Source organism: Neopsephotus bourkii, unplaced genomic scaffold, assembly GCF_033783945.1.
Source record: "Neopsephotus bourkii isolate Nb327-2 ecotype Australia unplaced genomic scaffold, CSIRO-AGI_Nbou_v1 NB_234, whole genome shotgun sequence".
NCBI lineage: Eukaryota > Metazoa > Chordata > Aves > Psittaciformes > Psittacidae > Neopsephotus > Neopsephotus bourkii.
In genome coordinates, this window is record NW_026900744.1 from 13,395,910 (window position 1) to 13,421,753 (window position 25,844).

At 38.5% G+C, this 25,844-nt stretch overlaps 1 protein-coding gene and 1 long non-coding RNA gene across 2 annotated transcripts in view; one reads left to right on the plus strand and one right to left on the minus strand.

Annotated features, from left to right (window-relative positions):
• The window catches only part of LOC133207658 (uncharacterized), a 33,126-nt gene extending 7,865 nt beyond the window's left edge, over positions 1-25,261 (minus strand). The window contains exon 1 of the long non-coding RNA XR_009724113.1: positions 25,217-25,261. This is a non-coding gene — a long non-coding RNA (uncharacterized LOC133207658). The remainder of the gene's footprint in view (positions 1-25,216) is intronic.
• On the plus strand, positions 22,106-24,165 carry PDC (phosducin). The gene is made up of 3 exons (XM_061344733.1): positions 22,106-22,166; positions 22,738-22,898; positions 23,582-24,165. The coding sequence occupies exons 1-3, from the start codon at positions 22,106-22,108 to the stop codon at positions 24,107-24,109; spliced, it is 750 nt and encodes a 249-aa protein (XP_061200717.1). The 3' UTR covers positions 24,110-24,165.
• Positions 25,262-25,844: the final 583 nt, after the last annotated feature.

The following is a 25,844-nucleotide window of genomic DNA, read 5'->3' on the forward strand; positions in this document are numbered from 1 at the left end:
CACAGCCAGTGGAAAAAAAAAAAATGCTGGTTTCGTATTATTTTACCTAATATTTTTCAGAACTGCAATATTGGAAGGCATAATTTTTATCAAAGTGCAGTGCTGGTATAGAAAAGATCCAAACAAAACCTTTAGAGGCTTGTGGGAAAAGGAAAGAACCTTCAGCAGAGATGTGTTAACATCATATAAATCACCCAAGAATGGGAGCAAATGCAAGTATGATTTAAAAAATGCATAAATTCAAATAACAGATAAAATAAAAGCCCCAGGACACAGAGAAAGCAACCTCTTTTTCTTAAAATTTGGAATCTGCCAGATCATAGCAGTGCTGGGCTCAGTGCCATTAACACCACGCCAGACTAGGCAAAAATCCTCCTCCTCAGGCAATGATTGGCAGGTTCAACAAAGGAAGTCCTTTGAAAGTCAAATGAGGTAATATAAATACCCCAAGAAATCAGAAAAGGCCAGGAAACTATTTATAGCCCATCCATATATTTTTAAATTTATGAATCTGACTTACCCGTAAGTCAAACAAAGTCAATGAGCCCATTACTTTAGCAGTACCTGAGCAAAGCCAAAGACTATGCTGAGATTGCTTGAACTGATTCAAATCTTAGTATTACCTCTTGATCAATTATTGTGCTCTCTACCAAGAATTATGCACTTTGAATTCCCAAAGCAAAACTTAATTACATCTCATCTGCTTTTCACTTAGATTGAAAGCAATACATTTATTCAAGATAATATCCAGCTTATCTGATTGTTGTGCCAATTTCTCATTCTAATTGAAATAACCTCTTTGCTCCAGAATTTCACAAATAAATTCCTCAAATTGCCTTCTCCTAATACAAACTTGCCCTGTAGTTTTTGCCATTACAAAAAAGAAATGCAATGCAATGTTGCACATCCATTAAGAGGTATTAATAACAGAAATATTCAAGACCCTTGTGAAGGGGAGAAAAGCTACCCAGAATACAGTCACTCTGATGAGAAACAATTCACCCTATAAAGTTCATATGAAGTTTTCACTCAGAAAAGAGTGAAGCCTTTATGCAGCAACTACAAATTGAAAACTATCTTGTCGGCTGCAACAAAGATAGCCCAAAGTAGAGATGAATGGATTCTGCTGCTATACTACTGAACCCAGGCAGATAGTTAGACCAAACCAAGATCTCCGGAGTTGATATCACAGTAATACCAAAGTGCCAAAAAAGGCAACAGATGCCTAGATGCTAATGCAAAGGCTGTCAGGCAAGTCTTACCTCCATCTCCGGCTCTGCCATGCCAAAATTCAATAGTTGCCAAGAGCTCCACTGGATAGTACAAGAATGGGATTTTGGACACTGATGTGCTAGAGGAAAGGAGAATGGAACATAAATGAAGGAAACATGCTTGAAGCCTAAATTTATAGTATGGAATCTCATGATCTGTTCTTTACCTTAGCAAAGTTTGCACATTATCCTACTCCAGACTGTCTTTGTTCTGTCATGTCCTGAGCCTTTTGCAAGAAAGGAAAGGTTACTTAAGCAAAGCAGGGTAAGAGCTTATTGATGTAAGCAGAAGGCTATCATTAACACATTACAAAGATTACAATAAATGACTTGGGCATTCTTTGTGGTAGTTGAGCTTCTTGTGAGATTGTCTGTACCTGAGAGATCGTGGAAGTCGCATAAAAGAGGTCTATCAATCTTATTTACAACATTGCTTGGGTTCAATAGCGTATCCGTAATAATCCTCTCTTCTTTCTCAACTTTTACAAGGGAAAAAAAACTCTTATGTCTGCTACAGCTTTCATTATATTTTAAAAAATATATTTTACATTGTTTTCTCACAAATCATGTAGGAAAGTATTTGCACAACCTAAGGCTGAAGTCTGATGTGCTGGTGTTCGAAATCACTTATTAGCAGGATAGTTGTCACCAAACAAGGGTTCAGAAATGTTCTTGGCAACAGGCAACATCATATCAGATTGTGAGCTAGCGTAAATGGTAACCCAGACTAAGCTACACCTACTGACACTTCTATTCAAGTATGTCTCATAAGCAGCACATAATGCTTCTTAGCTATATATCTTAGAATCACAGAATACTTAGGGTTGGAAAGGACCTTAAGATCATCTAGTTCCAATCCCCTTCCATGAGCAGGGACACCTCACACTAAACCATATCACCCAAGGTTCTGTCCAACCTGGCCTTGAACACGCCAGGGATGGAGCATTCACAACCTCCCTGGGCAACCCATTCCAGTGCCTCACCACCCTTACTGTAAAGAATTTCTTTCTTATATCCAATCTAAACTTCCCCTGTTTAAGTTTGAACCTGTTTCCCCTTGTCCTATCACTACAGTCCCTAATGAAAAGTCCATTCCCAGCATCCTTATAGGCCCCCTTCAGATACTGGGAGGCTGCTATGAGGTCTCCACGCAGCCTTCTCTTCTCCAGGCTGAACAGCCCCAACTTTCTCAGCCTGTCTTCATATGGGAGATGCTCCAGTCCCCTGATCATCCTCGTTTCCCTCCTCTGGACTTGTTCCAACAGATCCATGTCCTTTTTATGTTGAGACCAGAACTGCACACAATACTCCAAGTAAGGTCTCATGAGATCAGAGTAGAGGGGCAGGATCACCTCCTTCGACCTAATGGTCACACTCCTTTTGATGCAGCCCACAACATGGTTGGCTTTCTGGGCTGTGAGTGCACACTGCTGGCTCATGTTCAGTTTCTCATCAACCAACACCACCAAGTCCTTCTCTGCAAGGCTGCTCTGAATTTCTTCTCTGCCCAACCTGTAGCTGTGTCTGGGATTGCTCCCACCCAGGCACAGGACCTTGCACTTGGCACGGTTAAACTTCATAAGGTTGGCATCAGCCCACCTTACAAGTGTGTCAAGGTCCCTCTGGATGGCATTCCTTTCCCTCCAGCATATCAACTGAACCACACAGCAAACTTGCTGAAGGCGCACTCAATCCCACTGTCCATGTCAGCGACAAAGATGATGAACATGACTGGTCCCAACACAGATCCCTGAGGGACACCACTCATTACTGATCTCCACCCAGACACTGAGCCATTGACCACAACTCTTTGTGTGTGGCCATGCAGCCAGTTCTTTATCCACCAAGTGGTCCATCTATCAGATTGATGTCTCTCCAATTTAGTTTAGTAAACTTAATTTTATCTTAATGGTTCCATCATCCCAAGTCCTACCTCTTCACCAACATGAGACAAGTACAGCTCAGAGGAAATTATAGTGTGCCTGAAGGATATCAATAAAAGGTATATATAATAAAGCACTAGCAAAAATATGCTCTGTGTTCAAACTCAGATGAACTCTGCTTACTCCCATAAACTCCCTCAGGTTGCCTTGCACAGATTGCAATACCAACAGGAATGATCTGATCTGATTTGTGAAACCCACTCACAGTATGACTGACAGACACCGATAGATACAAACACCTTTTTTTGACAATATATGTAGGACTTGAGTATAATCTTGTGCCCAAGTTAATCTGAGCAGGCTCAAATTTAATCATTCTCAGAAAATCCAGAGTTGTTATTATCTGTGTAAATACACCTTTATTTTCTGCTCTCAGGTTGGTAGGGACAGCATCCTACTACTGCTATTTAAAACCCTCTAAATAAAAAAAAATAAGACCATGCACAAAAAGAATTTTGAATCTTGAATATCAAAAAAAAAAAAAAAGTGTGCACAAAAGACCTAAAGTCTCAAAAATTCTTTGAAAAGTTTTATATAGGATTGCGTATGAGTAAGGCACAGTCTGCTCAGGTAACTCACTGACACCAAAAGGGCAAATTGGAAAAGTAAGAGTCAATGAATTAAACCTTTATTCTGTAATTTTTCAGTTCCTCCAAGAAAGCAGAAACAATTCAAGAACTCACATTTTCCAATGTTTAAATGTGTGTGGAACACTAACGTGTAGGTGACACTATCTGCACATATATATACATGCATTATGTTGTCCTACATATGTGTCCTACATATATGTCCTACGTATACATAAAACAACATATGCGTCCGAGCCAGAGATTCTTTAGTAAAAGCTAAGACATAAAACCCACAAAATTTCAACTCCCAGAGGACATTTTCCAGGACTACTGTTCAGGAAATGAAATTACAAGTTTACTTATTCACTGAAAATACTTAGGTGGAAGTTACTGAGAAGCAGTAACTGAAGCCCAGATTATGTCATTTTTTAACTGACATTTTCCAGAGTTTAACAACATTACACTGCCGTGCTTTTGTTTCTAAGGCATGGACAGTGCAGCAAGCTGCCAAGAATCATCTTTGCTAGACGTAATGATTACTTGGCCTCCATCTGAGCAGGAGCAACTTAGCAAACCCTTCCATGACGCAGGCGAGTAGACCTGATGACCAATGAAGGATTTCTTCCAAATATCTTTCTGTGATTATATGCTGATTAAATACCTGTGTGTATTGCCAGCTTATTTCCCCATTTTGCTCCAAATTAATAGACAGGCTTTCATCTGCATCATTTTATGACGTCTAATACTATATCAGGACCTATGAATAACTGTGCATCTCCTTTGTGTGTCTGCCTTGCTCACTTCTGCTTTTTTGGGGTTTTTTTGTTTGTTTTTTTTTTCCTCTCTGGCTTTCTAATAATTTACTCTCTCCATCATGTTACAACCATAGCTTTTGTATGCAGACCTCCCACCCGGCCCCTGTCCTACATTCCCGTGATACATTCAAACATCTGCCAAAAAGATGCCTTTGATAAACTGCAAAAAAACCCCAACGTTATCACAGGCAATTAGAATTCAATTGCTGCCCATGACATTTAAGTTTAAATAAACTTTGGAGGAGCAGCTGGCCATTGGAGAGAAATTTGAGAAGCAGCTTAAGGAGACCAGCAAGCACTGCACTTCTCTCATAGTTATAGAGACTTGGGATTTTTTTCAAAACGGGCAAAGAGGAGAGAGGTCCAAAAGACCTTTTCTGGAATCTCAGTGACATTGCTCAGCAGGTGACCTACTGTACAGCTAGTGTGGCTCTCTACCACATGACCCATGCATACTGTGATTCTTGGAGACATCATCCAAAGCAAGAGGAACCATGTAGTCTGACACTAGGAAACAGCTTCTTCAGTTGCAAACTCTCTGGACCAGGAGCTGTGAGAGCTTGTATTCAGATATCCATTTACTGCCTGCAGTTAGCCGTTAGCTGTCATCTTAACAATTGTCTGTGGGGTAAATCAACAGCTGCATGAGATCACATGCATTGCCTGCGCTCTATTAGGGAAAAACTTCCTATTCACTTTTAAAGCCTTCACTGAACCATGTGTGGATCTCTGATTAATCCCTGGGAAGGAAAACAGATACGTGCAAGCTATCCACACTTGACTACTGAAAGCTTCTGAATAACGGGGTGACTGACAGGTCACTTTGCACAATTCAGTTTTGAGCACTACCTTTTTTTCCATGAAAGTATTTTAGTCATGTTACACATGTTCACAACAGGTTTTTGTAATTCATCCTTTGCACTTAGCCCATAGCAAATGCATTGGGACTCCCAGATTGGTAACATCCTAGATGATACCATATCAATCAGGTTTGAGACCATTGAGGAACCTGAACATACACAAGTCCATGGGACCTGATTAAATCAGGGTCCTGAGGGAACTGGCAGGGGTACTCGCCAAGTCACTCCGCATCATATTTGAAAAGTCATGGTGATCAGGTGAAATCCAGTGACTCGAAAAAGAGAAACATCACACCCATTTTTTAAAAAAGAAGCACTCTGGGAACCACCGACCACTCAGCTTCACCTCTCTGCTCAGTAAGATCACGGAACCAACCCTCCTGGAAGCAATGTCAAGGTATATGGAAGGCAGGGAGATGATTAGAGACAGCCAACATGGCTTCATCAATGCCTGACTAATCTGATGGTCTTTTGTGGTGGAGGGTCTGCACTGCTGGATAAGGGAAGAGAAACTGATGGGACCTGTCTTGACTTCTGCAAGGCCCTTAGCACAGACCCAGACAACATCCTTCTCTCTAAACTGGAGAGGTATGGGTTTGACGAATGGACTATTTGATGGATAAAGAACTGGCTGGATGTCTGTTTCCAAAGAGTTGTAGTTGATGGCTCAGTGTCTAAATAGAAATCAGTAATAAGTGGCTGTCCCTTAAATGCATTCGGAAAACGTATATGGCAAATCTCTATGAGAAATGTGTTGGGAAAACGTATATGGCAAATCAGTAATAAGTGGCTGTCCCTTAAATGTGTTGGGAAAAACGTATATGGCAAACCTCTATGAGAAGACAACAGAATAGCTTCATCTTTACCTGAATTGCTGTTCAATTTTAGCATGCAAAGGCTTCTAACATTAGTGAAAAAGTCAGGAAAGTTTTATTATGTAGCAATAAATTAGCATAGAGACTGCAAGTGCATCGTTAAACAGTTCCCAGCTTCACCCTTTCCCATGGTTCTAGTGAAAGAATTTGCTGCCTATATGCACCAAGCCAGGAGAAACTAGGGGGTGAGGGGAATGTTACTATACCTTAGCTAAGAGTGCTCCCTTCTGGCTACAGAGCTCAAAGAAGAAAGTCTGAAATCTTTTTTTTTTTGCCTAGACATAAATTGAGGAAGTCATGCGTTATATTGCCCTATGCATTTCATTTTAAAAATAACAAAGTTAGGGGACACACAGCTGGATGCAAACAGAGTATTTGAACAGTATCAGAACCCCTGATTCCAGTGCCAAGACACTTAAAGAGGGAAAACATTTCTTAAGGAGGGAAAAATACCAGAACAAATGTATAAGTACTTTCAGCTGAACACTTCCAGTAGTGCATTTCCAAAAGCACTAGTTGAACCATCCTTTTAGCAAGCATTTAATTAATAATCTATCATTCATATAAACTTCACAATGAGTGGAATGCTAACTACTATCAAATTAAATCAATTGTTTTGATTTTTGCATTAAAATGGACACTCTTCAAAAAGGCCAACTGAATTGAAGGAACACACAACTATTAATGGTAGTTTTATCAACAGGCATGAAACATAAGAATTCATACTACTCTTCAGGCAGGCATACTGCTCTAAATCACTTCCAACTGTCACACTTGATGAAGCTAAGAAATGCTTATTTTAGTAAACAAAGTTCCATGTCTTGATATGATAACTGAAGATTTTTTTATTAAAACAGTAAATTCATTTAACAGTTCTTCCTAAAAAGCATTTAGACAGCTAAGTAAACTGCAGTACACACAACATAGGGGTAGTTTACAACTAAAGTTGAGATGATAACTAAGCATGGTACAACCCACAAAATTCTCACTTCACTTTCTGTGTGAAAGAAACTAATTCAAAGTAATATTTTTCAAATGTCTCTGGGTATCATTAGCTACAGTTAATGTAAAGAACTTTTGAGAATACAGTCCTTACAAAAGACAACCTACAGTCATTGTTTTTGAGTGACTGCTTTTATAATTTCCGTACAGCACTCAATAACACTTTACAGGATTTATGTCCCAAAGAATATTCCATAATCTCAGGCAATTAGCTCACATAATTACTCTCATACAGCCACAAGTGTTACTACTATTGACAAATAATGGCAGATAGGTCTGAGGATAAAGAGGAAGGGTTTTCTTCTACAAGTGCATCACTGAAAACTTTTAATGTTTTCATCCAGAAAATGACTGCATAAAATGTATGTAAGATGGTAACTACAGATATGGTTCCCTCTCTGAAACATCCTCTAGTCCTCTTTCAGATATGCAAATATTTTCTGAAATGTAAAGCTGTTGGGTTTTTTTGAAATACCATGTTTGAACTTTTAAAATATGCTGAAGATAGCACAACTTAACCATACACCAAAATACATTCTAACATTTTCCTTCTCAGTTGCACCTTTAGAAGCTCAAAAGAGATCCATGCAATGTCATTAACCCAGAGAAATGAGTAGAAGCAGATATGAAAGCCAGCTGCATGTTGTGTGACAGGTATTACAGCTCTTCAGGCAAACAGGTCTCCTTTTCAAAGGCAAACACCGACCTCTATGGGTAACACGTAAATGTGCAGAATTTTTTAAAGATACTAAGGCACGTTTTAACTTAAAACTGTAGAAGTGATAGCTCATCAGAAGTAAGGAGGAATAGAAAAATTAAAAAGAAAAAAAGATAATTACCTAAAAATTTAAGAAAACCTACTGTTACAGAAGACTGTAAATTACTTCAAAATGGTGGTTTTAGGCGTCACAAAGCTTTTTGGCTATGCTAATTTAGAAACCTACCTCCACAAGGCATACTGGGCATTTTTTAATGTTTTTTACATTCCTGTGACTTGCAGCAGAGAAAACCTAGAGGGTGATGTAATTAAGACAGAGTGATGGAATTAAGCCATATCCAGCCTTATGCTAAAATAATGCTGTTGCAGAGATGGAAATTAATGCCCTCAGTCTCAAGCTGTAAAAATGGATTAAACAAACAAAAGTAGAGGTTAAACAATTAGAAACAGTGATATTCAATATCACACTCAAATACAAAGTAGTCTCAAATCTAGTGCAACCCTGTATCTTCAAAGAACTGGAAGCTAACAACTTTATCTTGAGAAATCCCCTGCTTGTCCTTTTTCCTATATGTAGGTCCTCCTCCTGTAGGGCTCTGGAAAAACCCCATCAGTTACTTCATTACCACATGGATTCTGCCTACATGATGATGTCTGAAAACAGTGTTATTATATATTTCCATAGGGCATGGAATTTCTTGGTTTGCCTTTCAGAACAGAGTCAAGTGAGCTTCACAATTTAATGGGAACTTCCATTAGGATTTAACAACCATCTCATAAAAGACATTTAAACGTTGCATAAAAAAAGTGAAAGAAATGAAGCACCTAAAATCTCAGAAAGCTAGTGCATGTCAGGTAGGAAATAGCTTAGGCCAGGCTTAGCAAATAGAGATATAATCAAGCAGAAAACAGTAACAGACAAAGAAATATGTATACGAACTTCCAAACAGAAGTTGCGGTAAAAATGTCACTGAACTGGAACATATAATTTTAAAAGGAAATACTGTCATCTCAGCTTCTGAAGACTGTGATTTCTTTTTTAAATTGGAGCACAATGCTTGAGAGCTATGCCCCTTACTCTCAGTGTTGCTGTTAGAGGATAGTACCACATCAGTCTGTGCAGACCACAAAAGGAATGCAGTACACACTAACTTTCTGGATTATCTTTATCCCACCAAACATTATCATACTTACAGTAGGATAAACCCACCAGCTATGTCACGGTCTGGGTAGAGAGGAAGGACTTAAAAAGAAACATGCTGTGAGAGACAGCAAACAGCTTCAAGCACAGCAGTTTCCACCACCCCTTAGGTCATCAGTGACAGCATTTCCCAGTTCTCCTTGACGGCAAAACCAAAATGAGACATGAGCTCATGGGGAGGAAGACTCTTGGCTAAGGTACTTCACTGCATTCAGGTCATTTCTACACTGTCTCACCAGGGTTCCTATCCCTTCCAAATGTTCATTACTTGTATTTCCACAGAGCCACCCTCCTTAAGCTCAGCTGAGCAACAGTGTGGGTGAGAGATGGAACCCTCTTTAATGCAATGCATCCAGCTAAGTGTAAGATCCATAGCTCCAGATGTTTAAATACAAATCTTCCACTTAAAGTTGCTCTGAATTTAATGTTTCTTAATGCCACATTACATTTCTAGTTTTCCATAGAATAAAATTACTTATTCCATTTTCTTTATTTGCACTCTGTAATTACTTCAATTTTTAAATTAATGAGTAGCTAGGTATGACTGGGTGATTGATTTAATTATTAGCACCATTTCCATGAATAGCTTTATCTCTTTTATAAACTGGAGTCCTATCACAATTCAGAAATATTTAAAAGGTTATTAGGGTTGTAAGGGTAGCTTTCCTGCATGAAGCAATGGGTTCTTATATGTGCTTGTAATCCATCTGCATATCTTCAGCATTTTCAATACACCTTGCTCTGCAATACCCCTTGCTCTGCAATACCAAGGTGCCACCTTGTAACTCTTCTCCAGGCTCAGTTGTTTTTCTGCCCCTTCAATTATATCTATGCACTAAGTACCTTAAATCTCCATCCAGTCTGCAATGTCATTGGCTCAAACTAATGAACAGAATTTTCTAATTCCCTTATGATAATCCTATTACCTATCCAAAGCTATTTCTGCAAGGATAATCATTACACAGAGATGCAAATCTGAGACTAGGTCTATCTGTGGTCAGTTGTAATCCAGCTCCTCTCCTGGAAACTATCAAGGACATTTGTCAGTACTCAGAAAAAGTGGAAGCGAGCAACTGAACCTCTCAGGTAGGTGATTTGTACGTTGATTGCATTTGAAGCCTTATTTTACTAGAGGAATAAAATATGGTATTTTGAAGATGGCCACAGCTGCTAAAATTTATTAGTGGTGTATTAAATATTCTAATAGATAAATTCAACTGATAGTCTGTCAGAAGAACCTCACCTTTGTAATGTAGATGTAGTTGTTGAGATAAAAACTACTGCCAGATCTCCAGTTATGAATTTGGCAAGCTCTTTCGATTAGGCTGAGAACAACAAGCTACAAGAGCTGTTGTTAGCTGACCTTTAAACAACTACAGGTTTTGCTCTAGCCTGGACAGTAAGTGGTGCTTCACTCCACATGGAGTAATTTTGGGGAAGAAGATATATATTAGAAATCTGACCCCCTGAGCTGCTACGGTGTGTGCCAAGACTACCAGAAGCAACATCTATGTCTAATTTAACAGAGCTTCTATATGTCTTACATGGAATCTCATCTCTCTTTATTTGACATTGTCATTGATTTAATTCAAAAGGGGATTTCTGCTATTTTGTAACCTTTGAATACTAACCTGCATATAAGAATCTGAAAGAGAATACAACCACATGATTTCTTCTGCCTGTAGTGGAATAGAGCTCTGTGCTCTGCTGAAGGGTGAGTGAAGGGCGCTGGTGTCTGAGATAATCCCCAGAAAATCTTCATGTCTGGGTCCATCGTTTTCAGAGCCTTCAAGAAACTGTTAACTTTAGAATAAATCCTTCTTACCCAGCTATCTAATTTCAGGCTCAGAATTGTTTTCTTGCAGAATAATGTTCCGGTAAGTATAAATATTGATGTGAAAGAATAATAAACCAAATTTACTGGACACTGGAAAAGAAATTTTGATATGTAGCTGGTGTGACAGGATTAATTTTAGGAAAGTTGCAATTACATAACTACAGGTATAAGTGATTTATTACATGAAAAGGTGAAGAAAGTGTCTCTCTTTAGCTGGTGAGCCTAACTACTTTAAAGGCAGTCTGCCACTGACAGTAATGGAAAAAATTGTCAAGGTCCACAGTTCAGTAGAGATGCAGAGACTGCTTTACTTACCTATCATTATTTTGATGTTCTCACAGGCATGTCTTTGTCATTTGTACTCAGATTTGTGTTTGCCAGTGGGCATAAGAACAGCCACATTTTATATAAATGTCCTTATTAAATAACCATAATATGAGCAGACAAAGCAAGCTTAGCATGTACAAAAGTCCACTAACCCCCATTTTTTGATACTGAGAGATTTCTCTCTACAACTGAGATCCCCAGAAAATAAGCATGTTCTGAATTGCACAGGTCCAAGTGGTCACGAAACTTCAGGGCAAAATTATATTTTGGATGCTTGCTTCAAACTTGCTTGCAGAAACAAAGAATATGATGTTCACAAACAAAGAATATGATCTTCACAATCAACAGTTTTACAGGTTTTCGGCAAGTACTTGAAATCTTTTTGACAGGAGGGAACAGTCTGAACATAAAGTCACTCTTCTGCAGCTGATGTAGACCAGATTGCTAGAATTATATGCAAATACTTCATCCTACTTCAGAATAGGATTTTAAACTAATCTCTGTTATAAATATTTATGTCTAATCCTTGCAATTCTAATTAAAGCTCAGCTTAAATCATGGGAAAATGCATTAAGGAATGAAAGATAATAATCAAAATAAAACAACTTGAGAGTAAATTGCATAGCTAAAGATGATTGCTATATGCCAGTATATGCAGCTGCTGGTTTCCAGTGATAAATTCATCACTAGCATCCATGGATATTCAAGCCATCACAGGGTTCCCTTACTCTCAATTTACAAAGTGCAAAAGCCCAACAGGTAGTTTGCAACTTCAAAATACTGATGACGACATCTGTTCATATCTTTATTTCAATGGCAAAGTTTTCTCCTGGGTGAATTACATTATTAAAATACATCCCTGCCTCTTTCCATCTCTCCAAAAAAAATAGAAAACAAGAAAGCACCAATTCAGGAAAAGGGGCCTGACTGAATCAACCAGTAGCCCCACTTCAGCGGGGAAATTTTTCAACAAATATTGCACTAGACCAGATTACAGGAATTGGTCAACTCAGCTGTGCAGGTAACTGCAGTTACAGGAGGCTGCAACTCTCACTATATGCAAAAACTGGGAAACTTCAGAACAGCTTGCAAATAGATGCAAGAACTTAGGAAAAAATCTACCTTACCCCTAAACTTCCACCCCATCTTTCAAACTTATTGTCTTCTTAGATCACTATTAGATAGTCAGTGGTATAAAACCAGTATAATAAACCCATATTCCATAAGCCACCTGTGGACAAAAAAACCCTCCAGGGATGGTACAGCACTCTGGGTAGACAATGGAGAGCAAGGAGAAGCAAGAAAAATCAGATTACCTCCATTATTTGGAATGTTTAATATGACAAAAGAATGAAAGAAACTCAGCTGGAGAGCCTGGTAACTAGCTTTCAGTGCTATCCCGTCTTAAACTACATAATAGGCTTCATTTTAAGGCAAGTGGCTAACCACAGTTCAAATGAATTATATCCTTAATTCCAAATTCCACAGAGGAGCACAAAGATTTATCTCAAGTCCCAGTACAGTGAAATGTTTCTCAGTGATTTAAATGTAAGCTGGAACATCCTATAAATCAACACAGAGAACTCTGTTTTATTGTGACAAGCATACATCAGAGTTTTTGCCTGTAACGTTCAATGCCTATAGAGTTCAATTGAAAGCTGTTTAATGATTTTCACAGTATGGATCCAATTACAGAGCAATTCCTATTCTGCTGCTTACTGGAAGGAAGATATCAAAGAAATATGAGTAAAAGAACGTAACATTAAAGACAGAAATGGGGTCTACCCAATATGATTTAGGAGCAGAACTGGCCAAAATTCGGGGAAAAGCACTTTCTGGGTAAAAGAATAAAACCAAACCAAAACAAAAAAATAACTTCCAGTTATTTCAAGTGAAAGACTTAGTGAATTCATGAGAACTCTTGGTTTTTCTTCTTTTTCTTTTAAGCTGAAATGAAACATTTCAGGTTTTTCATTGGCATTTTCTTTTCAGACAGACATACAAGATGAACGCAACAACAAGTAGAGGAAGTATAATAAGCCTGAAAAATAGCTCCATACATTTGCTTGCTAAAACAAGAAACCCTTTTTGATGACCCAGAACCCTTTCCTCTCTAAAACCCACAGATAATAGTACAGAAAGAAAGAAAATGCAAGAAATCGCAGTGAGCTAATGCCATATATTTTTTCTCACTGCATTCAATTGAAGGAAGCGATCACAATATTGTGGGAATGGTGATTCCTGCAGAGAGCATGAAGCTGCGCTTTAATGAGCCGTCTCAGCTGCTCTGGGCAAAGTACCTGCTTCAGTACAAAACTTCACATAGTCAAAGCGCCTCCAAGAAATTTCCAAACCACTTGTTACCTAACCCAGCCATACAAATAAAGCTCTGTGAACTGTCACAGCAGCAGTGACTTCAGCCTAGATTCAGCCACACCGGCTGGTAGATTCAGTGTTTGTTCTTTCTCAGCCTCATAGAAAACTGCTGGCTAACAGGTCTTGCACAGAGCAGATGAAAATGTGTTAAGAAAGTTGTCCTTAACAAAAAACTATTTCACTGTTTGGTTTTTTTGGGGGGGCAATTCTTTCAGTATAGATGAGAACTTTCACAAAAGCAATGTCTTTGTTTTGAAAACATTAAATTAATAAATTAAAATGCCGTCTTCAATTTAAATTTGTTTCTATTTGCATATCCTTGCCATTTTAGTTGTATAAGTCATTTATAATATGACATCATAATTAAAATACTCTTAAATTATTCCATTTATGCAATATCTTAAGGAGACTTCCTTCACATGGAGTTAAATATTTTCTCTTAATTTGACATGAAAGCATGGTCTTGTAATTTTGACATGAAGTATCAAAGAAAATAATTGCAGTGTTGAGTCCTGTCCTTCATAATTGCTGGGACCCTATTAAAATACCTGCCTCCAGCAGTACCTAAAGTACCTCCAGCAGTATCTAAAGTACCTAAAGATAACCACACATTCCCATTTCTCCTTATAGCAGGGATACTGTCTAGGCTTAAAGCAGTATAAATACTGGCTGGTCCAGTACACCTTAAGATAGCTTAAGGAAGGCCTTTAAAATTTTTAAATAAAGCAAACTGAAACTGTTTTGAAATAAATTATGAGATAACTTACTTGGTCTGCTCTAACTTACTTTATGCCTGAATCATCACTGCAAGATGTATGTAAATCTAACTAAACTGACAAGAAGTCAATAAATACTCTTTTCAAGAGCTACTGCCCTAGCTTGCCCAAAACAGTACACGCTGCACTTTTTTTTTCACATAGGGACATGTAACAGGGATGAGTACTGATTCACTGCTAGAGTGTCAGAATTGGAAGATAATGTAACTTTTAAATGATATGAAAACAGCAAGCAAGGTCTTCATGCATCTCGGAGAGCGCATGTTAATGTTCAGAGAAAGCCAGGAGTGAAGACACATGAATTTGAAGGCTGCATTGAACAAAGATTTTGGGGGTTGTTTTTGGGGAGGGGGCGTTTGGTTTTGTTTGGTTTTTTTTGGTGGGGGTTTTCGGTTTTTTTTTGTTTGTTTGTTGGGGTTTTTTATGCTTAACTCTGTCAAATTTGAGAGAAAGACTGTTTTGGTAAACCCTGCATTTATGGGGAGCCTGTTGGCTACGTCAAGCCTGCCTTTTGCAGATAATGGCAACAAAGAATAGATACGACAAAAGCGAAAGCAAAGCAAGACTTCCTACTGATTTACTTGTGCAGTTATAAATACACATTTGAAAAAAACTTCAACCAAGTTAAGGAAAAAAAAATATACAAAAAAAAAACCCCACACCAAAATTAAATATTACCATTTCTGAGACAAACCTATTTTGCTAACTGTTCTGTGTGCACAATCTTTTGCATCTCCAGAGCGTTATGAGGCATTCTTGGTCAAGCCCTATCCTGAAACAGACAGTAGATGTTTCGATGGTCTCCCAGTTTCACAAGTTTTTATATCTCCCATTCCTCTCCTGCAGGCACCTTCTTCCTTGGAAGGAAGCTGCAACAGTGTATGTAAAGTCCATACAGGGTATTACTTCCGTTAGATCTTTAATTAAGCTAAATTTAAGTTCCTTCTCTTTGCCATAAAATACTGGCCATCAACCTCTCTGAACACCTGTCTCCAGTCACTGCTAGAGTTCCAGCTCTGACATGTGATTTTTGACAAATTAAAGGGATTATCTGCACTGCTAAACATCTGTTGAGGTTGCAGGAAAAAAAATATCTCCCCTCGAACCAAAGCTCCAAAGGACATGTCAATTCCAGCATCAGAGTTCAGAAATAAAATATGTACTTAAACATCAACTGAAAACTCTGTCCTGACCTTCAGAGTACTGCTCAATCCATCTGACAAATCCAGCCAGGCTTTGAGGTTAAACATGGATTGAGATTCATGCCCCTAAGTATCTGCATTTGAAAGCATTGGCTGTTCTGATTTCACTTCAAATAATAGACATTTTCTTAGCTTCCAATCATTCTCCTCCTCTTCTACCTGATACACCCAAGTGTTTTTTTAAATAAGGTAAATTAATAGGTTTAAAAATTAAAAAATAATAATATATCATAATAGTAACAACTATATAATCACCCCAATATGTAACACGCTCAAAAAATTCAAATCCTGGTTTTCAAAAGAAATTCACCATTTAATACATAAAGTTTTTTTCAAATAAAAAAATGATAATTCAAATTGTCCATTATTAACATAAACTATTTTTTTTTTAAATAATAAATCAAATCTTGATTCAAAATCAGGACTTTTCCTAATGAATTATGCCTTTCCATACAAAACATAGTCTTACTATGGTAGGAGTAAAGCTGACTGATGCAAAAGACACTGAGCTAATTTCCCATTTCAGATTGAAATCCAGAAATAAATGTGCAGTTCATAAAAGATGAGTAATTTCTGGTGCATAACTACAGGTCAAATTTTGAAAGGCCTACAAAAAGGAAGAGAAAGAGATTTTTTTTTAATCCTATGATTTTTAACCTAACATGATGCTGAAATTAGGGAATTTCCTAATTGGCAAAGCCTTAAGGATAAATGAAACATTGGACTCATCTATTTAAAATGTTTCCACCTCACAAATAAAGAACAGCATAACTCCCCTGAAGCGGATAGAACAAATAATCCAATCCTATAACCCTCTCATCAGTCATAGTGACCTGCAGTGAAGCTGACAGCTTTCTACGTCAACCCATCCTGGTTTATATATTCTTTGTATCATATGACCTCTTCTTTAAGCAAATAAATTCCCATTCCAGTGTTCTGAAATGATGTTTTTTTCCCCAAACACAGTGATCTAATTACTATATGATACACCGTGTTTTTCCTTTAGGTAAGCCCAGGAAATTTCCATTTATCCATACAGTAAGCCTGTCTTTGTACATCTAGGTAACACAATGCTGGTGAAAGTGATCAAGGCAAGTGACTGCAGCCCTAACAACTGGCTCTTAATTCTGTATTTACCCACCTTAATGTAAGGGACCTGATTGTCTCAGAATACAAAGGGAGCTGAAGGTACTCCATGTTTTTGACTAGCAGCTATTTGGCTTGGTGCCTGACAGTTGTCATTGGGAGCAGATCACTAAAGGTCCTTATGGCTTTCAGCTCCCTCTGCAACGTGCTGGCAAAAGGTCTGAGACTGACCTCTGACCTTGATGTTGCTTAACTAATGATGCTAATGCCTCTTGCAAATCTAAATGGATATATGACCAAGTATAGTAGCTATGAAATACATCATAGCTGGGGGCTGAAGCAGGTATGTCCTAACCATGCAGATCACACACAAATACACCTTCAACCATTTCTGCTCAGTGCTGCAGATGACATCCTGCAGTGCACTGGTTACTAAGAAGCATTCAGTGACATCAGTGAGCTCTGGATTAGGGTCCTTGGAAATCTGTCACAACTGCTAACACAGGAGGACCTCTCCTTAGAGCAGGTGCAGCACCTCACAGACGGAGGGTTTACTCGATTCTGCTACACTGGGATGTGTCCACTGCTTAGGCAGGAGTGAACAATGCCTATTTCCAGTTCCATGCCACTGATTCCCCAAAATTCCAGTAACACAAACTTTTAAATCCATAGCAAGTCCTTCTCTTGACTTGCTTGCTTAAGAAGCTGCCTATATGCCTGGTAAGTTTGGTGGCCATTATCATTTGACAGAGGGAACAAGAATAAACAGGCAAGGAATTCTGCATATGAAAACCAGGAAAAACAGGCAGAGAACGGAGATTCAAAATAGTGCTTGGGTAGAGGGAAATGATGTTAAAATTCAGACACTTTTCCCAAGAGGCAGAGCCAAGGGGACACTCTGGACACAGATACCAGCTGACCAGCCACCTATACGTAGTTCAAAACATAAATGTACAATAACAGCTTGCTGACAAAGATCCTTTACTTTTCATTCTTACACAAGACTCCAAAGTTTCATACATGCCAGTTCATATGCAATGTCCCACTTACTGTTGGGCATTATCATAATGCTGCTGATTGATGACCTTATGTAAACCCAGACACAGAACAGCATTTTTGGCAGGATTTGCACATATGAAGAGCAGCAATGTCTAGAGCATGTTTATATTCTGAGAAAAATATTTCTCTTGTTTACTTATTGGACTAGTAGCAAAAACTCTTTCTTTAGACAGCAAGTTTTATTTATTGGCTTCTTCCTTTACAGAATGCATCTTGCCTTTTACATTTTCTTTAGAGGTTATTACTTTCTATTACCCTCTCTTCTGTAACTATAATTTATCACTAGAAGACACAGGTTTTTGTATTTACAGCTGCAGTATTTTTAGAAGGATTAAATAAGCCTTCATTACAAATACACAGGTACAGCACATTCTTCCTGAGCTACCTTAGAAATTCATTATGCATAAGAGAAAAAAAAAATTGTAATTTTGGGTAAACAGAAAACTCCCTCTGAAGGCCAAAGGCACAAAATATTTGTTAGCAAGTAAAGAGCATTCTTTCATATTGTATGAAAAGGAAACACTTCATTAAATGGTCACTTCTACCCTTAGTAAGGCTGGCCCATCTAGTCTAATGACAATAGAAGGTTGAGCATCAGTAAAAGCAATTGATATTCTTGAACTACACATCCAAAACTCATAGAAATTAAATGGTAGCCTCAGACATACACCTCAGGGTTTGGGTTTTTTCTTGCTGAAGTGACTTTTGGGACACAGATAGGTCTCAGCATCTCTATGAAGAAACTGTAATTTTGCTTTCTTCACACAGAAAGCCCAACATAAAGACAATAAAGTTCTGGAATGATCACTCTCTTAAAATATGTATGTGGAGTCACCATATGCCTTACAAATATGGTCTAATACATTGATGATCTGCAGATCTGATGAGGAAAATTTTTCTCTCCATTAGCATTTTTCAAATAAAAATATCAGAAGCCACTTTCAGTGGTCAAAACCAATGAAAAATGTTAACGAAAATGAAACGTATCTTCTAAATCAGCAACTTTTTCCCCACAAAGATTGCTGTTGATCTGGCACATCACATGCTGCTAAAATGGTGCAAAGGGGAAAACCTGGGATAGGTAGCAATGCAGATAGTGCCCTGAAAAGTCTGTCGGTACTTCCATAGAACTAAGACACTTTGCCATTGCTGCATTGCTGTTTGACCTGGCTACACTCTCAGGAAATTCTGCTCTCACTGTATACTCTTACCCCAAGCAAGTACTTGGCAGAATTGTGAGGCTGCACATTTACATGGAAAATAAATAACCTAATTTAAAATAGTAAGGAATCTATAAGAGATGGTTGCAATGGACAGGAATGTACATTCTAAAGCATGCAAGCTTATCACTATCAAATGCAACCATCCCCATGCAGCTAAGTGCTGCTTTTGCCCTCTACATTCCATGACGCTCTCAGGCTGACTCAGGTTTTAGGGGCTTGTACTAACAGACGACTTTAACAAATTTCTAAAAGACAGCACTGTGAGTCAACCAATTACGACCCACTTGCAGCTTAGTGTGAATGTGAATGCTGAGCTCTGTCCACTGGGCTGCAAAGTGCAGCTGCTTTTACAAGAGCACACTGGGCTGCAGAGAGGGTGGCTCTCACTGTTCCCACTGCGGGCACACCAGATGTCAGCACACCTATTAAGCCAGGAGGTGGGAACTTCAGATCTAAGACACTTAGTGATGGTCTGTGACACTCCCCATTTGCTTTACTGTCTCAGCATTATGCATTTACATTTCCTCATGGAGACACTTGCACAACATGCCCCAGACCTGGTAGCACCCACATTTCTCCAAATATTAGGAGCATATTTTTTTTCCTTTGGAAAATGCTGCTTGCCCAGCATATTGAAGAACACCACCTCACCACTAAAAAAAAAAAAAAATCACCCAACCCAATCAGCAACAAAAGACCTCCATATAAACACTTTAAAAGGATGTGGGAGAATTTCCTACCCTGGTAATTGCCCATTTTTGCCCACACACTAAACGCAATAGCTTACACCTTTTTCCATGGCACTTTCTTGGAAGGAAATGTACTACAGAAGAGCCAGCTCACCCTATAACCAAGATTCCCACGGATCACGTTGCAGTTACATGTTTATATGCCCTTGTCCTCAGGCACCTAACTGGGAAACGCCTGGCTTGGATGGCCTAATTCTCACAATGCCAAAACAATAACGATAAATGCTTACAACTCCACTGAGCAGAAAGAAGAATGGTTTGCATGACTTTCTCCAGGCTCGCAGCCTTACTCAGTCACAGGGCCAGGCCCATGGGCAGCTTGCCAGCCTGTGCATTGTCAGCATTGTTGTCTCACACCAAACTGCAGAATGGTGAAATGCAGCTTTCCATGCTGTTGCAATTCATCTAATCTTTCCAGATTTATTAGGTAGAATAGATCAGTAACATAAGCTTTATGGAGAGCATTCATTTGTTAAGCAATCAGTTCCCATCTCTAATGCTTTACCAAAAGTGCAATCAACTTTCTGGTTTGAGCCTGCAACAGACTGCTTAAGTTACATATCCCATATTTTTAGTGCTTTTCAGGGCTAAAAGCTATGAAAAAGCAAAGTATTCAGAATCATACCCTCTCTTTCCTCATGTACAAAAAAGAAAAACTACATCAGCAGACAGAAAAGTTTTTTGTAAATGTCCATTTAAGTCATCAGAATGATTTACAAGGCTTTGACCCAGCATATCCACATAGCTGTCCAGCCCTGACAAGGCAAAGATTTTTAGTTTTGCATACATGAGAAGGGATTAGCTTCATATTTCAATTTAATAGCACTTGAACCAATACCCTGGATCTATATGCTGACAACAATCTATTTACAGAAATAATTTATATTGGTAAAGTATTATTTGTTACCTGCTTTTTTTCCAGTATTATTTGTAATGCTTCTCACAAGTTTCAATTGCCATGAGTATACATATACAACACTTTAATTGCACATTTACTGATCAGTTTTGGTTCCAACATAGAGAAAAATCAGATTCCTTGTCTTGCTCAGCTGTTATTCCACTTTATCCTTTGATGCTGGTATGTAAAAATGAAGGTGCATTTCCTTCTGTGCATACATGCTACAACACTAATGTCACTTTAGTCTAACACCCTATCAGCTTTTAAATATGGCATTCATGGCATGATAACATGGTAGCGTTTGCGTCAAGATGGGATTTACTGTGAAATCAAATAACATCTGAGCAGCTAAAACTAATCTAGACTAAATGTGAGAACTTCAGTCATCTACCTTAAGACTTCTGTGGACAGTGACACTTCACATTAGAATTACAGTTTTCAATTACAAAGGAAAGTTGTGAATGACATGAGAAAGGACTCAGTACTATGTGGTAGCAGAGCTCCTGCAGATTGGCTATAGTAAATGTCTATCAGCAGTGTAGTGAAAACGCATGTGAAGAATCAGTACTTTTCTGCACCCGTATATCCTCCTTTAACAGATATCTTCTCAAGAAAGCTGCAGAACCCTGAGAATATTTACTATGACTTTTGAGAACCAGGAGAAACCAGCCTGACCTTCAGAGCTCGATGCTCTGGCCAAACCCTGCTGCTCCATAATGCTCTGGCAGCACCCAACTGGGCCCATCTTTTTGGTATAACTACACTTTACTCCTTGCTCAGAGAACAGTGGTTCTACTTCACCCCTCAAAGATTCCATTGTAAAAGATAAAAAAAATGTGTTGCTTGAGTACTACTGTATTGCAGCACGCTGAGATTGCCATTTGCCTCCTTGGGTTGCCTTCTTTATAGAGATGCACCTTTTTAATAAAAAAGAAAACAGAAAGAAAATATTCACTGCACCCTGCATTATTTGAGTCTGCCTTCCCACTGCAGAAAGTTTCACAGCCACTATTTTACACCATGTTCTTGGTATTCTCTGATGACCAAGAAGGAACAGTATAATGAAGAAAGCCTTGCCTAGGCACTTCAAGTAAGAATCTGGCAGACATCTTTTCTAAGAGATTGACAAATAATTTAATTGCTCTATAGAAGATTATGAGAAGCTCTACAATTACATGTATTTTGATCTTTACTGATACCTGACACCTGCAGGAAATTACAGCTGTGCTGTACCTGCTGTAAGCTTATCCCTTTTCTATGCTGTTATTAACCTGTTTTGCTTTTTGAACTTGCAGCACCTCCTACTCCAGCGACCAAAATGGAAGAAAATGCCAACACCAGCTTCGAAGAAGATTTTGAAGGACAGGCAACACACACAGGCAAGGAAACTATCTGCATTTTGGCTTTTTCTTTTTTTTTCTAAAAATAAGCTAAACTGTCCCTGTTCACTGGGAAAGCCCAGAATTCAAGTAGATGCAATTGGTTTGCCAATTAAAAAATTATTTATTTTTCAAAAATCTCAACTGTCCTGTATTGTTAGTTTTACTGTAAGTCCTTACGAATGTTAGGCTATACACTGTCTATAGAGAAGTTCAAATATACTTCTACACAGCACTAGCTTTGACCAACGTGGCAGTTTCAACAGGTTTCAACATCCCCATCTCTGTTAACTACTCATGTACTTCACCAAAACCCTTTTACAGGACCCTGATAGGAACCAGACCACTAAAGTGATCCAGGTTAGAAAAAAACCACTCTTCCTTTCTTTTGGAGGCTAACATAACACATTGGTCCTAAAACTTTGGATTTCAACACTTCTGGAAAGCATTTTGGAAAGAAGAGGGGCAGACAGATAAACTGTGGCACAGAATGACAAGCCAGTAAAGACGGAGACTTTTTAAGACAGCTTCTTGTTACAGCCAGTTTTTCACCTTACTTCCTATCTCTCAGGGCCCAAAGGCGTGATTAATGACTGGAGGAAGTTTAAATTAGAAAGTGAAGATCGAGACTCCTTATCCTTAAGCAAGAAAGAAATTCTTAGACAAATGTCTTCACCACACAGATCTTTCAGTAAAGATGACAAAGACACCAGAGAGAGATTCTGCCGTAAGGTAAGACAAGGAAAGCAAAACAAATTAATTTTGATTTTATATAAGGCATACTGGTTGAAAATCCTGAATTTGCCAGACTCAGTTCCTTTGCAACATAGCAGAGCTCATATAATATATATAGACAGAACAAATGCACGTGCAACCATCTACATAGTCCTCTCTCAAGCAAAGTCTAACTTCAGTAAAATAAGCAGTAATTTCACAACAACATATCATGCAACACAGAGTTTGACCTTTCTTTCTCCATTCCTTGCCTTCATTCTCTATCCCTGGTTAAGGCAATTGGAAAATTTTTTAACATGTTCAAAATCTTACTGGTCAGACTAGAGCTGAGCCTGAATGTCACTCATTACTATTTACCAGTTCTGAAAGGGGGAACCCAGACCCCACAAAAAACATAGGAATTAAACTTTGACTCCACTATAGTCACTGGCAAAATTCCCACCAACTCTGGAAGTTTTTGCCAAATATGTAGCAGTCTTCAATACCATCAAGTTAACATGCAAATGTTGAGACAGCATCTTCACCTATCTCTTGAAGAGACCTTCCAGAGTCATTGTAGGAAGTGACTACCTTTGGCTAAGTTTTCAGTGTGATGTTCTTTAGACAACAACTTAGTCTCTTCCTGTTTCAGCACCAAGAGATTACTACTTGTTAATGTAAAATTCTCAAAACATTCACAGATGAGCATGCAGGAGTATGAATTAATTCATGATGAGCAAGAAGATGAAAGTTGCCTACAAAAATACCGCAAACGCTGCATGCAGGATATGCACCAGCGGCTGAGTTTTGGGCCAAAATATGGTTATCTGTGTGAGCTGCAGAATGGGGAGCAGTTCCTGGAAGCCATCGAGAAAGAACGTAAAACCACTACAGTCATCGTCCACATTTACGAAGATGGCATCAAGGGCTGTGATGCTCTCAACAACAGCTTGATCTGCCTGGCAGCAGAGTATGCTACCGTGAAGTTCTGCAAGATCAAGGCCTCCAACACAGGGGCTGGAGACCGCTTCTCAAATGAAGTGCTTCCCACTCTACTTGTCTATAAGGGTGGGGAACTTTTGAGCAATTTCATTAGCATTTCTGAACAATTCAATGAGGAGTTTTTTGCTGTGGATGTGGAGTCTTTCCTAAATGAGTATGGGTTGCTACCTGAAAGGGAGCTTCCAGCACTGGGAAATGGCAACACAGATGAGCAAGAAGTTGAGTAATTGGAGAACCAGTCCTGTCTGCCTCTCCTTTTCAGTATGTTGCATATCAGCCTCAGTAACACCCATCTCATTTAGAGAAGGCTCTCTTCACTAATTTATTTTTAAGATACACATATGTATAAAAAATGCTGAACTGTTAGGATGTGAATTTTACTTAAAACACATACAACTGGTAGTCCTGTACATAATTACTTCTCCTCCAGCCACAAGTAATAGGAAGAACAAGAGACAACAGTGGTGATCCCTAAGAAACTACGGGGAAATAAAAATAAATAAAAGAAATAGTGAGGGCCCATGCCTGTCTCCAGAAAGCACAATTACATTTCAACAGGAAAAGGACTGATCCATCCCTCTGCATATATATAAAAAAAAAAAGTCTCTGTGCTCTGGAATTATTGCAAGTCCTGCCTCATAACATTCACTTCTACTAACTTTGATAGGAACAAGATCTCATCCAGCAGTTTTAAGGACAAACATATAGCCCAAAGTCCTTGCACTCCTATATGGCTTAGGTATCTAGGACATTATTTTCCTCTTCTGCATTTGATGTCAATATTCATGAAGATACAGAAGTTAGCTCAGCAATTCTGTAAGTTTGTCATCCAAACAGCTAACACAGACCCATTATTAGTCGATTTCAGTTCACTGTTGCTCCATATTTTGAACAGTAATATTTAAGATGTCTGTAAGTTACTGAAAAAGTATATTGTGCTATGTAATAACTGTGAATAAAGCTTAAGAGGTCTCAAAACCTGCCCTTGGAAGTGTGAAATATATTGGCTAAAGGGAAGCTGCTGACAACTACAATTTAACAATCTGAGAGGAAGTAAATTTACACAGGGTAAAATCACTATAAACCTTCCTTTCTCTCTGTACATCGAAAAAAATCCACTTCCTTCAGTTCCTGATATAAGACAACAAAACATTAGAAACATTTCAATGACCTCTTTTGCACACTGGCAAAACTGAAGGCTGAATTTTACTCTGACGATAGAAGTACCTGTATCTTACCCCGAGGACAGAAATGTCTGTTCCTTAATCAAACACAGTTCTGCTGATAACATTCGAGATTATCAAGATGCTAAACATAGTACTCACATGGCTCACCAGGTTTTATTTCATTTGATAGTTTCACATTTTGTTCACTTTGGAAAGTTTCTAACTTTCCTTCAGCTCAGGATCCCACTATGGAAATGTTACCCTGTGAAATGCTGCACATGGATCTGTAAGAATTCAGAACTGAGCAGGCAGGGCCACAGAAGCACTGCTGCAGTGACATACCCACACACCCAAAGCAGGTTCTTACCTCTTCTTTAAATACATTTTTTTTCTCTATTTTTCATTCACACAGACATGTCAAAGGGGCAGCTGAAGGTTACACTGCCTTCCAACAGATCTGCACAACAAAGTAACTCAACTCAAAATATTTGTCAGACATCACACTGCAACACATCACTGAGTCACAAGATGCCCTTTCAAACAAACTTATTTGAGCATAAATTATGCTTTGTTTTAAATAATAAAATAAATAAATAAAAAAGAAAGTAAAAAGAAAGAAAAAAGAAAAAAAAAACCTGTCCCGTTTTAGGGACTATCAAAATGCTGCTGACTTCTACTTTTAATTTCTAAAAAAGCTTCTAAAGTGATCAAATGCAAAAGTCGGAAACACTCGAGCCGCTGGGCTGCTTTTGGTGCTCTGGCAGTGAATGTCAGCTGCGGACTGCAAGGGAGCAGG

What these genes read in the sequence shown, in the direction of transcription:
- PDC (XM_061344733.1), top strand. Translation starts at nt 22,106, where the DNA reads ATGGAAGAAAATGCCAACACCAGCTTCGAAGAAGATTTTGAAGGACAG. An exon ending in AGGACAGGCAACACACACAG is followed by an intron (nt 22,167 to 22,737) that starts GCAAGGAAACTA and finishes CCTATCTCTCAG; the next exon opens with GGCCCAAAGGCGTGATTAAT. An exon ending in GAGAGAGATTCTGCCGTAAG is followed by an intron (nt 22,899 to 23,581) that starts GTAAGACAAGGA and finishes AAACATTCACAG; the next exon opens with ATGAGCATGCAGGAGTATGA.